This window comes from Mobula birostris, chromosome 3 (assembly GCF_030028105.1).
Source record: "Mobula birostris isolate sMobBir1 chromosome 3, sMobBir1.hap1, whole genome shotgun sequence".
Lineage (NCBI taxonomy): Eukaryota > Metazoa > Chordata > Chondrichthyes > Myliobatiformes > Myliobatidae > Mobula > Mobula birostris.
The window spans coordinates 223,641,244-223,656,594 of record NC_092372.1 but is presented as its reverse complement, the minus strand read 5'-3'; the positions used below and the strand labels follow the sequence as shown (position 1 = coordinate 223,656,594).

Sequence of the window (15,351 nt, the reverse complement as noted above, 5' to 3'; positions counted from 1 at the left end):
ACCTTAACTATACCTCTCATAGATTTAAATACCAGCGAAGTTGCCCCTCGTTCTCCTGCATTCCAAATAATAAAGACCTAGCCTGACCAACCTCTCCCTGTAACTCAGGCGGTCAAGTCCTGGCAACACTCCTGTAAATGTTCACTGCACTCTTTCCAGTCTTACCATGTCCTTCCCACAACAGGGCGTCTAAAACTGTACGCAGCACTCCAAAAGCTTACACAACTCAAATAAGATATCCCAACTGCTATGCTCAGTGTCCTGACTGATGAAGGCCTGCATGCTAGGCACCTTTTTCACCACCCAGTCTACCTGTGACACCACTTCGATGAATAATGTACATGCATAGCTAAGTCCCTCTGCTCCATTGTACTTGCAAGAGCCCCAACATTTATAGTGTAAGTCCTACGCCAGTTTGACTTTCCAAAATGCATTACCTTGTACTTATCTATACCGAAATCCAGAAGGTCCAGCTTCTCAGTCACTGATGCATCCAACTCGTAGAATCATAGAACACTACAGTACCAAAATAGGCCCTTCAGCCCATTTAGTCTGGCTCTGAACTATTATTCTGTCTAATAGCATTAACCCACACTCTGACCGTAGCCCTTCATACCCCTCCCATCCATTACTTATCCAAACTTCTCTTAAATGTTGAAATCAAACCTGCATCCACACTGACAGCTCATTCCACACTCACACCATCTTCTGAGTGAAGAAGTTCCCCCTCAGGTTCCCTTTAAATATTTCATCTTTCACCCTTAATCCATGACCTCTAGTTCTAGTCTTACCCAACTTCAGTGGAAACAGCCTGCTTGTATTTACCCTATCTAAACCCCACATAATTTTGTATACCTCTAACAAATCTCTCCTCATTCTCCTACGTTCCAGAGAATAAAGTCCTAATCTATTCAAAGTTCAAAGTAAGTTTTATTATCAAAGTATATATATGTCACCATATACAACCTTGAGAGTCATTTTCCTGTGGGCATACTCAGCAAATCTATAGAATGGTACAGTAACTATAACAGGATCAATGAAAGATCATCCAGAGTGCAGAAGACAACAAACTGTGAAATTACAAATATAAATAACAAGAATATGAGATAATGAGATAAAGAGTCCTTAAAGTGAGATTATTGGTTATGGGAATATTCCAATGATGGAGCAAGTGAGTGCAGTTATACCCTTTTATGTTGAGGGGTAGAAACTGTTCTTGAAGCTGGTGGTGTGAGTCCTGAGGGTTTTGTACCTTCTACCTGATGACAGCAGCAAGAAAGAGCATGACCTGGGTGGTGGGGATCTCTGATGATGAATGCTGCTTTCCTACAATGTAGATGTGCTCAATGGTTAGGGGTGCTTTCTTTCAAACTTAGGTGATAAAAGATTGGAGGGCTATGTGGGGAGGACAGGTTAGTTTGATCTTAGAGTAGTTTAAAAGATCAGCACAATATCATGGGCTGAAGGACCTGTACTGTGCTGTACTGTTGTGTATTCTTTCTCTCTAACTCAGGTCCGCAAGTCCCAGCAACATCCTTGTAAATTTTCTCTGTACTCTTTCAATCTTATTGATATCTTTCCTGTAGGTAGGTGACCAGAACTACACAAAATACTCACCAAAGTCTTATACAACTTTAACGCAACATCCCATAACGTAACATCTCCAGGACTGCATAACTCCCATTTGATGAACTCCTGGAGGATTCACCTTTATCACATGTCCCACCTGTTGTTTCACCCTACACTCCCTTCTGCAGGTAGTCAGCAAGCCTCTCTCCCCTAGGCAATTGATTGGTCAGTCAAACTGAATCAGAATCAGGTTTATTATCACTAACATATATTATGAAATTTACAGCAGCTGTGACAGTACAAGATGTAAAATTATTATGTCACTAAAATAAGTACATAAATAGTGCAAGAGGAATACTGCAGCAGTGTTCATGGGCTCATGGACCGTTCAGAAATCCAACGGTGGAGGGGAAAAAGCTGTTAAAGTGCGGAGTGTGAGTCCTAGCTGACAGTAGCAAGGCAAAGGGAGCATGCCCCGGGTGGTGACAGTTTTAATGATGGAAGCTGACTTCTTGAGGCATCGCCTTTTGAAGATCATAAACACAAGAGCTTCTGCAGATGCTGGAAATCTTGAGCAACACACACAAAATGCTGGATTTGCTGAATTCCTCCAGCATTTAGTGTGTGTTGCTTTTTGAAAGTATTCTTGATCGTGGGAGAGCATTGCACCTGTGAAGGAACTGGCTTACTCTCCAACTCTCTGCAGCCTCTTGCAATCCTGTTCAAAGTTCAAAATAATTTTATTATCAAAGTGTGTATCCGTCACCATATGCAGCCCTGAGATTCACTTAGTTGTGGCAATTCACAGTGGATGCAAATAAATACAGCTGAATCAATGAAAAACTACACACAAAGACAGACAACTAATGTGCAAAAGAAGACAAACTTTGCAAATACAAAAAAAAATCAAATAAGTAAACAATCAATAATATTGAGAACATGACCTGTAGAGTCTGTCGGTTGTGGAATCAGTTCAGAGTTCAGGTGAGTGAAGTTATCCATGCCGGTTCAGTAGCCTGATTGTTCTAAACCTGGTGGTGTGGGACCTAAGGCTCCTGTGCCTCCTTCCCAATGGCAGCGGTGTGAAGAGAGCATGGTCTGCATGGTGAGGGTCCCCATCTACAACAATGCTGTAACTAGACATCAAATTTTTCAACAAAAACGGAAAAGTGCTTATACAATGTCCCATGACATTTCCCACATGTCACACTTAGTCATATCCCAGGGGTTCTTTACAGGAGAACCAACAGACCCAAATGCAGAGATACAGCTCACCGTCCTGCAATTATTATGAAGAAACCACACGAGTGGCTATCTTTTATTTGGAGTTTGAGGAATGTCACCAAAGACTCCAGTGAATTTCCATGGATGTACCCTGGAGAGTATTCTAACTGGTTGCATCACCATCTTGTATGAAGGAGCCACTGCACAGGATCAGATGAGATTCTGCAGATGCTGGAAATACAGAGTAGCACATAAACAAATGCTGAAGGAACTCAGCCGGTCAGGCAACATCTATGGAGATGTTATGGTCCGGTCCGTGAAGTCTGCAGTCCCGTTTGCGGTCCGGTCTGTGGACTCAGGACACTGGATTTTCCAGCTGTCCCTTGTTTTGGTTGAATTAATCATAGGCACCTGATTCCCATCTTGGAGCTTGGGATATAAGGAGCCTTGGGGTCAAGTGTGAGCTGCTGGTTTGTCTTGTCAAGATTCCCTGGGAGCAACCTGCCCGTGGAAGGCTAGAGCGGCCACTTGCCATCTTTAGGCCACGTTAGAAAACCATTGCTCCATGGAGCCTTGCTGTCGGTAGTCGGAGCTGTCTTTGCAATATGGATTTGGCTGTTTCCTGGGCCAGCTGAGTGCCTGTCAGCCACTCCGAGCTAGGTAGGGATCCGGCTGTTTCCATAGCCAGCTGAGGTTGCTGGCCGAACTGAGACTTGGAGCTACCCCAAAGGGGGGATGAAACTGTCTGTTGTTCTTTGGTGTTTGTCTCTTCTTGTCCTCACCTCCATGGGGTAAGTCAGGCCGTTTTGCCGTTGCCCTGCAGGGGGTTCCTGCCTTGTCTTGTCTTGTCCTTGCCTCTGTGGGGTAGGTCAGGCTGTTTTCCCGTTGCCCTGTGGGGGGATCTGTCTTGTCTTGTCTTTGCCTCTGTTGGGTAAGTCTGGCCATTCTGCCGTTAACCAACAGGTGGACCTGCCCCACCTTGGTGTGGAGATAAAGTTGAGTCCTAGCTTGTCTATGGATGAGTCCCAGCTCTATGTCTGTGTACTGTCCAGTCTCATGTTAGTGTCAAGTTAAAGATGAGTCCTGGCTTTTCGAAGGATAAGTCCCGGCTCTCTGTTGATCCACAGTTCCCAGTCTGTCTCTGAGCTCCAGCCTCCGAGTTATCAGCCTCCACATTCCAAGACCCCAGGTTCCAGCCTGCAGCCTCAAGATCCAAGATCCCAGCCACATCCTGTCCTTTAGCCATGTCATGTCCTTGCCTAAATTCTGGGGTCCGACCCCGAGGCCAGACCCAGGTGCTGGGTCCTTGTCTAGTCTGTGACTCGGAGTCCCAAGCCCAGACTCCAAGTTCATGGTTCCAAGTCCTGGTCCCGCTTTCCCTAGCCCAGGCTCCTAGTTCATAGTTCCTTGTCCGGGTTCCCTGTCTAGTCCATGTTCCTAGCCCAAGTCTGCGTTCTTGTTCCTGCTCCTTGTCTATATCCTGTTACGTCCCTACTCTAGTCAAGTCCTGTTCCTTGTATTTCAGTGTCTGTGTCTTGCATTTGGGCCCGATACCAGTGCCCCCATTGTGACAGGAGAGGAATAAAGAGTCAAGACTATCAGAAGAAGCTCCAGAGGGTTGTAACCTCAGCCAGCTCCATTATGGGCACTAGCATCCCCACCATTGTGAACATTTTCAGAAGGCAATTCCTCAGGAAGGCAGCATCCATCAGTAAGGATCCTCACTTTCCAAGGCATGCCCTCTGCTCATTACTATCATCAGGGAGGAGGTACAGGAGCCCAAAGATACACATTCAACATTTTAGGAACAGCTTCTTCCCCTCCACCATCAGTGTTCTGAAGGATCCATGAACCCTCGAACACTAATCACTACATTGCTCTCTTTCTGTGCTACATATTTATTTTTTATATTTTTATTGTAACATAATACTTCTTACATCTTGCACTGTACTGCTGCCTCACAATGACAATTCCACAACATGTGTATGTCAGTGATAATAAACCTGATTCTGATTCTGAGCATTAGAGAGATGCAAAGTCTTTTAAAAATGAAAAATTATTTCAGACACACATCAGTTTCACTGTTTGTTTTATGACTTGCAATGTTTCTCCCTGTACTGGCCTATCAATCTGCTATTAGCAATGCTGTGGCCCACAGTCATGTTTCACATTCGGTTGGGAAGGGAGAGTGGTGGTGGGGGGGTGTTGCGGTTGACTAAAGGTGGTTAGCTGAAATGCTTGCATGGGGGGATGCAGGGGAGGGTCGTAATAGGGGAGCTGCTCATTGACGTAAAGCTCAGAATAAAATTCTAGCTCTGCTGAGACCTGTGTGCACCTCCTTCTCTCTGCAGGGTCCCTGGTGACATTGATGAGGTCAATGCTCTCAAGCTGCAAGTGGATCAGTGGGTTATCCCTCAAGGGCTGACGGATCCCCACGTACCAGGTAATACCACGTTTCAGGGCTGTGCTGGTTGAAGTGAAGGACATCCACTTTCAACCTAATGTCAGTGGCACCTTCGAAATTGCACAGGAATGTTTCAGCATTAGTGCCACAATCATTGCCCCATGTTGACCAGTCAACACCAAGTTCCTTCCTTCAAAGAGTTGTCCAGAATATACCTTAGACCAGGAGCATAATGGTAATATTACTGAATGTGTATTCCAGAACAACACACACAAGATGGTGGAGGAACTCAGTAGGCCAGGCAGCATCTATGGAGGGAAATAAACATTCAACGTTTCAGCCCAAGAGTCTTAGGTTACTGATCCAGTGACATTGAGGTCACATTCAGTGTTTCAATTAAGTAGTATTAAAAGGTATAATAGTAGTTCTGATCTCTTATGACCAGTATCTCCCCACCACTGGAGACATCTTCAAGAGGCTGTGCTTCAAGAAGGTGGCATCCATCACTAAGTAACCTCACCATCTAGAACATGCCTCTTCTCATTACTACCTTGAACATACGGACGCACTTTCAGGGACTCGGCAACCCATTATTTCAGTGTATCAGGGAGGAGGTGCAAGAGTCTGAAGGCATGCACTGAGTGATTCAGAAACAGCTTCTTCCCTTCCACCATCAGATCTCTGAATAGCCCACGTGCACCACCTCATCATTCCTTTCTTTTGCAACTATGCATTTTGTAATTTATAATGATTGTTTGTCTTTACATTACTGCTGCCTCAAAACAACAAATATAAACCTGTTTCTGATTCTAATGATGTTCTAGAACAGCTGCAACATTAACATTTGTCCAGCAATGTGGAAAATTGCCCAAGTATTCTCTATCTACAGAAGGCAAATCCCAAAGAAAGAATTTCTGCCTAAATTGTAAATTGGTTTATTATTGTCACATGTATTGAAGTTCAGTGAAAAACCTGTCTTGCAACACACTCAAAATGCTAGAAGAACTCAGTAGGTCAGGCAGCATCTATGGAAAAGAATAAACAGTTGATGTTTTGGGCCGAGACCCTTCATCAGGACTGGAAAGGAAGAGGAGAAGTCAGAGTAAGAAGGTGGGGGACTGAAGGAAGAAGTACAAGGTGGTAAGTGATATTGAAACCCAGAGATGGGGATGGGGTGAAGTGAAGAGCTGGGAAGTTGATGGGTGAAAACTTGTCTTGCATACAAGACAAGTCATACGTACTGATCCGTATTACAGTGGGGTAAAGGGAATTACAGAGGCATGAGAGAGGAGTTCTCCTGAATTGATTGGTAAAGAACAGGTAGGGACATGTTCAGCACAGCTTTGTGGGCCGAAGGGCCTGTATTGCACTGTAGGCTTTCTGTGTTTCTAACACTAGCAGAGCAGCATTGGCAGGAATTTCGGGAAGCAATTCGGAAGGCACCAGATATATCCATCCCAAAGAGGAAGAAGTATTCTGAAGGCAAGATGACACAGTCATGACTAATGAGAAGTCAAAGCCAACATAAAAGCCAAAGAGACCAAAAATTAGTGGAAAGTTAGAGGATTGGGAAGCTTTCAAATATCAACAGAAGGCAACTAAAAAAGTCATTAAGAAGGTAAAGATGGAATATGAATTTAAGCCAGCCAATAACATTAAAGTTTCTTCAGATACATAAAGTGTAAAAGAGAAGTGAAAGTGGATATCAGACCACTGGAAAACTGCTGGAGGGGCAGTAATGGGCACAAGAAAATGGCAGATGAACTGAATACGTATTTTGTATCGGTCTTCACTGTGGAAGCCACTAGCAGTATGGCGGAAGTTCCAGATGTTAGGGGTTATGAAGCGTGTGAAGTTACCATAACCAGAGAGAAGGTTCTTGGGAACCTGAAGGGTTTGAAGGTAGGTAAGTCACCTGGACCAGATGATTACACCCCAGGGTTCTGAAAGAGGTGGCTGAAGAGATTGTGGAGGCATTAGTAATGATCTTCCAAGAATCACGAGATTCTGGAATGGTTCCGGAAGGCTGGAAAATTAGAAATGTCACTCCACTCTTCAAGAAAGGAGAGAGACAGAAGAAAGGAAATTATAGGCCAGTTTGTCTGACCTCAGTGGTTGGGAAGAGGTTGGAGTCGATTGTTAAGGATGAGGTTTCAGGGTATTTGGAGGAATATGGTAAAATAGGCTGTAGTCAGCATAGTTTCCTCAAGGGAGAGTCTTGCCTGACAAATCAGTTGGAATTCTTTGAAGAAGTAACAACAGGATAGACGAAGGAGAATCGGTTGATGTTGTGTACTTGGACATTCAGAAAGCTTTTGACAAGGTGCCACATATGAAGCTGTTTAACAAGCTACGAGCCCATGGTATTACAGGAAACATTCTCACATGGATAAGGCCTTGGCTGACAGGCAGAAGGCAAAAAGTGGGAATAAAGGGAGCCTTTCTGGTTGGTTGCCAGTGACTACTGGTGTTCCACAAGGTTCTGTGTTGGAATCGATTCTTTTTACATTATATGTTGATTATTTAGATGATAGAATTGTGCTGGGCAGCACACAAGTGTCACCACGCTGCCAGTGCCAACATAGCATGCCCACAGCTCAGTAGCCATATATCTTTAGACTGTGGGAAGAAATATAAGCACCCCAAGGAAACCCATGCAGTCACGAAGAAAATGTACAAACTCCTTACAAGCTGTGGCAGGAATTGAACCCCGATTGCCGGCATTGTAAAGCATTGTGCAAACTGCTTCTCTATCATTGGCAACCAAGCTTAAGCAGACCCTACGCCTGACACCATTACTGTTTCACCAAACTTAAATATGAACTCTTGCTTTCAGCAACTGCCATTCACCTCTCCTCTAATGGTCCCCATTCTCACCTCCTTTGCAGAATCCAGCACTGGTAGCTGTGATCCTGCTTATTTCCCTCTTGCAGCTGTCTCCAACTTTGGCTACGTCCACACTAGACCAGATAAATCCGTAACCGAAGATTTTTCTCTTTGTTTTGACCCTCCATCCACACTGAAACGGCGTTTTCCTCCCCCGAAAACGTAGCTTTCTAAAACACTCTCCAGAGTATTTAAATCTGAAAACGCCAGTTGGCCATTGTAGTGTGTACGGGGTAACTGGCTAATTTTAAAACCGCTGTCATGACGTGCCGGAACAAATGGTGGTGGCAGCGCAGCATTTCGTTGTTTTCTTTAACACAACCTCCAACACCATAACACAGCGGTCCCCAACCACTGGGCCACAAAGCATGTGCTACCGGGCTGTGAGGAAACGATATGAGTCAGCTGCACCTTTCCTCATTCCCTGTCATGCACTGTTGAACTTGAACATAGGGTTGCTAACTGTCCCGTATTTGCTGGGACATCCTGTATATTGGGCTAAATTGGTTTGTCCCATACAGGACTGCCCTTGTCCCGTATTTCCCCCTTAAGGTAGAGCGTTTCTTTGAAACCTTTCATGCCGAAATGGCATAAAGCGAAGAAGCAATTACCATTAACTTATATGGGTAAAATTCTTGAGCGTTCCCAGACCCAAAAAATAACCTACCAAATCATACCAAATAACACATAAAACCGAAAATAACACTAATATATAGTAAAAGCAGGAATGATATGATAAATACACAGCCTATATAAAGAAGAAATAATGTATGCACAGTATAGTCGGGAAGATTAAGCCAAAACTGATTTGTGGAAAAAAATCGGCACGTACACGCATGCACACATCACGCATGTGCACACAGGTGCCCGCACAAGGCTTCATGGTTATGGTAGTCTTTCCTGGGGTAAATACAAGTGTCCTGGGATTTGACTGCTACTTTTGTCCCTTATTTGGGAGTTGGCAACCCTAACTGTAAAAGACATGTTGAGGTGAGCTTAACTCCACTTGAACACCACCCCCTGCAACCACCCCACCCCCCCGGGTCGGCCGGTCCTCAAGAATATTGTCTTTCTTTCTTTTTAAATCTTTTTATTGAATAAGTATACAAAAAGGTAAGCCATATAGGCACTAATACACTGTTAGAATATAATAAAATTACAGGAGATATTAATACAAAAAAAATAATACAAACAATGTAATTTAAACATAACGTACCAAGGTAACATAATAGTATACTAATTTTTATATATATCAATAGAGAAAAGGAAAAAAAAATCCCAAAAAAAACCCACCGTGCAACTAACTAAAAGCAAAGCAAAGCAATGGGCTAACTTGAAACCAAACAGAGTTAAAAAACTTAAAATCACGTCCTCAATCCCGACCTCCATTAAAAACAGTAAAAAAAAACAAGAAGGGTATATATTACATTAAATGAAAATATTGAATAAAAGATCTCCAGGTCTGTTCAAATTTAAATGAAGAGTCATAAAGATTGCTTCTAATTTTCTCCAAATTCAAGCATAATATCGTCTGAGAAAACCAAAAAAAGGTAGTTGGAGCATTAAGCTCTTTCCAATGTTGTAAAATACATCTTTTCGCCATTAAAGTAAGAAATGCAATCATTCTACGGGCTGAAGGAGAAAGATTACTGGAAATTTTAGGTAGTCCAAAGATAGCAGTAATAGGGTGAGGAGAGATATCTATATTCAATACCTTGGAAATAATATTAAAAATGTCTCTCCAAAAAGTTTCCAGAGTAGGACAAGACCAAAACATATGAGTTAAAGAAGCTATCTGCCCCGGACATCTATCACAAAAAGGATTAATATGAGAATAAAAGCGAGCTAATTTATCTTTGGACATATGAGCTCTATGAACAACTTTAAATTGAATTAGGGAATGTTTAGCACAGATAGAGGAAGTATTGACTAATTGTAAAATCTGCCCCCAGTCATCCACGGAAATAATAGATCCCAATTCTTGTTCCCAATCTGACCTAATCTTATCAAATGGAGCTTTCCTAAGTTTCATAACGATATTATAAATAATAGCTGATGCACCTTTCTGACATGGATTAAGGTTAATTATAGTATCTAAAATGTATGTAGGAGGAAGCATTGGAAAGGAAGAAAGTATAGTACTTAGGAAATTTCTAACTTGTAGATATCTAAAAAAATGTTTTCTTGATAAATTATATTTATTAGATAATTGTTCAAAAGACATAAGGGAACCATCTAAAAATAAATCCAAAAACTGTGAAATACCCTTAGTCTTCCAAATTTGAAAAGCACAATCCATAAAAGAGGGAGGAAAAAATATGTTACCTAAAATAGGAATCGCTAGCCCAAATTGGTTAAGATCAAAAAATTTTCTGAACTATCTCCGTTGAGCGGAGGTTGTGAATTTGTCAGTCTTAATTTTTTTTTGTCCTATATGGGCAGAAAAGTTTATTTTTGATTATTTAATATGGTTGCTAAACTTTCCTTTTAACTGCGTCATTCCTTTCTTTTTCCCAGGGGATTCTGGGTGGTTATTCCCTCACTGTCATTTTACGTATTTCCTTTGTGGCCTTAAATTTTGTAGTTTTTTTAAATCAACTTTGTTTTGTAGGTCTTCATAACTAGTTTATGTTAATAATCTCATTTTTTTTGTTTTGTTTACTTATAGGGTCTGGGGTTTGATGCGTTTTTTTTACATTTTCTGGCTTTTACTCTGTTATATTATGTGTTTGTTTTAATTGAGTTACCTTTTTTTTATTCTCTTACTGTTTTATAATTAGCTGATCTTTTTTTATATTTACACTTTTTTTAGGGAGCGTATACCGGAAGTCATGGGGGTAGTTTTAGTGCTTGCTTCTTTCGGGCTGGTCTGCGTTAGATTTAGCCTTGGGGTCATGGGGTGGGGGGTGGTGGGAGGGGCTTCACGTTTTAGTTTCTTTCTTCTTGGGCTATGTACATTATTGAAGTATTGGTTGCGTTCTTCTTCCCGGTATCTCTTATTTGTTCTGTTCCCTTTCCGGGTTCGTGGGTTGAGCCTATCGTCAATCCTCCTTGATGTGGGTTGACTTTAGGGTTTATGGAGTCTATTATTAATTTTGTCTGCTGGAATACTAATGGTCTTAATCATTCTATTAAAAGGAAAAAAGTTTTTAAAGTGTTCCGGAGACTTAAAGCACAAATTTTATTTTTACAAGAGACCCATGTGTGGAGGGGGGACAGACTATGTTTTTTTAAATTCTGGAAGGAACAACAGTTTCATTCGAACTCCAATGCTAAGATTCGAGGCGTCTCTATTTTTATAGACTCCTCAGTTACTTTTATACAACATGATATTATTTCTGATCCGAATGGTAGATTTCTATTGGTTAGTGGTCTACTATTTAATAAAAAGGTAGTTTTGGTTAATGTTTATGCTCCTAATATGGACTGTCCAGAATTTTATAAATCATTATTCAATCAGTTCCCGAATTTGAATGAGTTTTCATTGATCTGAGGCGGAGATCTTAATACCTGTTTATCTCCAGCTTTGGACCGTTCGGCCCTTCTATGGACTTTACCTAATAAATCTGCAACTTTGATTAATTCATTCCTCTCTGATTCTGGGTCGACGGACATTTGGCGTTTTTTGCATCCCCAGGAAAAAGATTTTTCTTTTTTTTCACATGTTCACCATTCCTATTCAAGAATTGATTATTTCTTTATTGATTCTCGTCTTATTTCTTCAGTGATTAAATGTGATTATGACTCTATAACCATTTCGGATCATGCTCCACTTAAGCTTTCTATTAAAATTCAGGCCAATACACAAAATAATAGACAATGGCGTTTTAATTCGTTGTTGCTTCAGGACTCGGACTTTGTTAACTTTATGAATGAACAGATTGATTTTTTTTTACAATTAACTATACAGAGGATATTTCTGTGAACATTCTTTGGGATACTTTTAAAGCTTATATTCGTGGTCAGATTATCTCGTATTCTGCTGCTTTGAGGAAGAAGCTGAAGCAGGAGGAGTTGGTAATCGTGGACAAGATTAAGGAAATTGATAAGAAATATGTTATAGCTCCTTCTGAGGAGTTATATAAACAAAGAACTGAACTTCAAATGGAACACAGTTTATTACTTTCGTCCTCGATTGTAAACCAATTAAAGAAAACAAGAGGTGAATTTTATGTACACAGTGACAAAATTGGCAAACTGTTGGCTAATCAACTGAAGTCTAATTATGCTAAATCTCAAATTAATCAGATTTATAACCAAAATGACCGACTGATACTTGACCATGTGGGGATTAATCAAACTTTCTGTGATTTTTATTCTTCCTTATATCAATCAGAGTCTCCTCAAGATTCTAAATATATGAATGATTTTTTTAGATAATCTGGACTTCCCTGAGATTTCACAGGATATGTCTTCTATGTTAGATACTCCCATTACCACGGATGAGATTAAGAATGTTATTTTCTCTATGAATTTGGGGAAAGCTCCTGGCCCTGATGGGTTTACCGTAGAATTTTATAAATGTTTCGCACCTTTATTAATCCCTTGGCTCTGTAGGGTTTTTGAGGCTTCATTAAAACTTGGTAAACTTCCTGAATCTTTCAATAGAGCGTCAATCTCTCTAATATTAAAGGATAAAGATCCTGCTCAATGTGCATCTTATAGACCAATATCTTTATTAAATGTTGATTCTAAAGTTTTTTCTAAGTTATTAGCAAACAGATTAGAAAAAGTACTTCCTTTTATTACTTCGGAAGACCAAATGGGTTTTATTAAAAGTCGTTACTCTTTTTATAACATTCGCACACTGTTAAATATTGCTTATACCCCCTCACAAAATGTTCCTGAGTGTGTTATCTCTTTAGATGCTGAGAAAGCTTTTGATAGAGTAGAATGGCCTTATTTATTTAAGGTGCTTGAAATGTTTAATTTTAGCTCAAAATTTATATCCTGGATTAAATTGTTATATCATTCTCCTGTGGCCTCGGTCCGTACTAACTCTTTAAGCTCACCTTTTTTCCCTCTTTTTCGAGGCACTCGACAAGGGTGTCCTCTTAGTCCTTTATTATTTGATATTGCATTAGAACCTCTTGCAATTGCCATTCGAGAATCTCCAAATATTACTGGGATAACTCGGGGCTTAAAGTCCCATAAAATATCACTCTATGCTGATGACTTACTTTTATATATTTCTAATCCCCAAAAATCCATACCTGCTGTTTTAGAGCTATTAGCACAATTTGGTCTTTTTTCAGGTTATAAATTAAATCTTAGTAAGAGTGAACTTTTCCCGATTAATAAACAACTTCCCTTATATCATAACTTTCCTTTTAAATTGATTAATAATTATTTTTCATATCTTGGGATTAAAATTACTTGTAAATACAAAGATTTATTTAAGATTAACTTTTTACCCTTAATTGACCATATTATTCAACTTTCATCTAAATGGTTTCCTTTATATTTAACTTTGATTGGTCGTATTAATGCAGTTAAGATTTTTTTTTGCCAAAATTTTTATATATATTTCAGGCATTACCAATTTTTGTTCCAAAATCTTTTTTTGATAAAGTTGACTCCAAAATTTCTTCATTTATTTGGCAAAATAAATACCCGAGACTGGGTAAAATACATTTACAGAAAGCTAAGAGAGATGGAGGCTTAGCATTACCTAACTTTAGATTTTATTATTGGGCAATTAATATTCGACATATGAAATTTTGGTTACTTGACCAGGATATACTATCCATTCCTAAATGGGTAGCATTGGAATTACAATCTGTTCAGGGCTATACACTTGGCTCTATTTTAGGTTCCTCTCTTCCTTTTGATTTGAAACGCCTTAAACAGGTGTCTAACCCGATAGTTAAATATACCTTACGAATATTGTCAATATTAAATCGGTCCACAGTGCAAAAAAGGGTTGGGGACCCCTGCCATAACAACAATATCTGACAATAGATGTGTAACATCCTAATGTAACGTTGTATGGAAATACAAGATAACACTGATGCAGACATGTTTTATACATTTAACAAGGTGCTTTATTAATGTATTGCTTGTGCAAACATTCAATAGATGCAATTGTCACTTTTGCCCAGTAACTCGTTTTATTGCACATGTTAAATACAGCAAAATAATACACAAAGACATGGCAAAAGTAAAGGCAAGCAAATTAGGTAACAGCAAATTTCACTGTTGCCCAGTAACAAGCCTTATTGCATTTAGTTGTAGCTGTCGTCCCTTTCATCGGTGAAGAGACTATGGCTGTAGGAAATGTTTCTGGACAAACATGCACCAAGTCTTTCGTTTGGCAATTTCCTTTTAAGTTTTTCTGGTCTGTAACTGGACAAACGCGCACCAAGTATACCGTTTCCTCTTCGCTTGTTTTCTGTGTGTCCTGCGCATGCCCAGTAGGAGGAGATTCACCCAAATACCCATTCTGATGTGGACGGAGGTATTTTCAGAAACGCCTGGTGTGGACGCCTATCGTTTTTACGCAAAACCGGTGTTTTCAAAATTATCCTGTGTAGTGTGGACGTAGCCTCCCTTCCCCTCCCTTCCCCCTACTCCATCTGCCTCTCAGGTTTTCTTTTCTCTCATTGTTTGCCTCTGTCAGGGAAGTCGGGGTCTGGGCAGGGAAGTTTCGATGCCCGTACAATTGGCCCGGGCGCAAGGTTGGATCAGTCTGGGTGCAAAACTAATTTGAAGACTTGAGACGCAAACACGAGGAAATCTGCAGGTGCTGGAATTTCAAGCAGCACACATAAAAGTTGCTGGTGGAACGCAGCAGGCCAGGCAGCATCTCTGGGAAGGTCTCGGACTCGGCCTGAAACATCGACTGTACCTCTTCCTAGAGAGGTTGCCTGGCCTGCGCGTTCACCAGCAACTTTTATGTGTGTTGCTTGAAGACTTAAGAATGGCTTCGGGCTGGGTGACAAAACCTGGGCCAGGAACAGGTCTCTGGACAGGGTGGTCTAGCTGCTGAACCTTTCACAGTAGCTGGGTCCCAGTGTGAGGTATGATATGCTGTTTAGACAATTTAAACACTGGTCCAGATCAGAGGCAAGAGCCATTTTCGCTCGCTCTGTGCAATCTTCACTCCTCTCTTAAGGACACCAGAGTTGGGATCGGAGGTGAGAGCCAGTCGCTCTCCACGATGTTCACTCATCTCTCCAGGCTGCCAGAGCCTTTCAGTGTTCTGTTGTTGGGTCAATTTAAATGCCAGCTCAGGTAGACTGAAAAGACAGAGTGTCCGTCCAGATGAG

At 40.9% G+C, this 15,351-nt stretch overlaps 1 protein-coding gene across 1 annotated transcript in view; it reads left to right on the top strand.

The window, feature by feature from the left end:
- arhgap39 (Rho GTPase activating protein 39) overlaps positions 1-15,351 on the top strand; it is a 682,545-nt gene that overhangs the window by 645,658 nt on the left and 21,536 nt on the right. Inside the window, 1 exon segment of the mRNA XM_072252088.1 lies at positions 5,145-5,236. Coding sequence (XP_072108189.1) covers positions 5,145-5,236 — 92 coding nt within the window.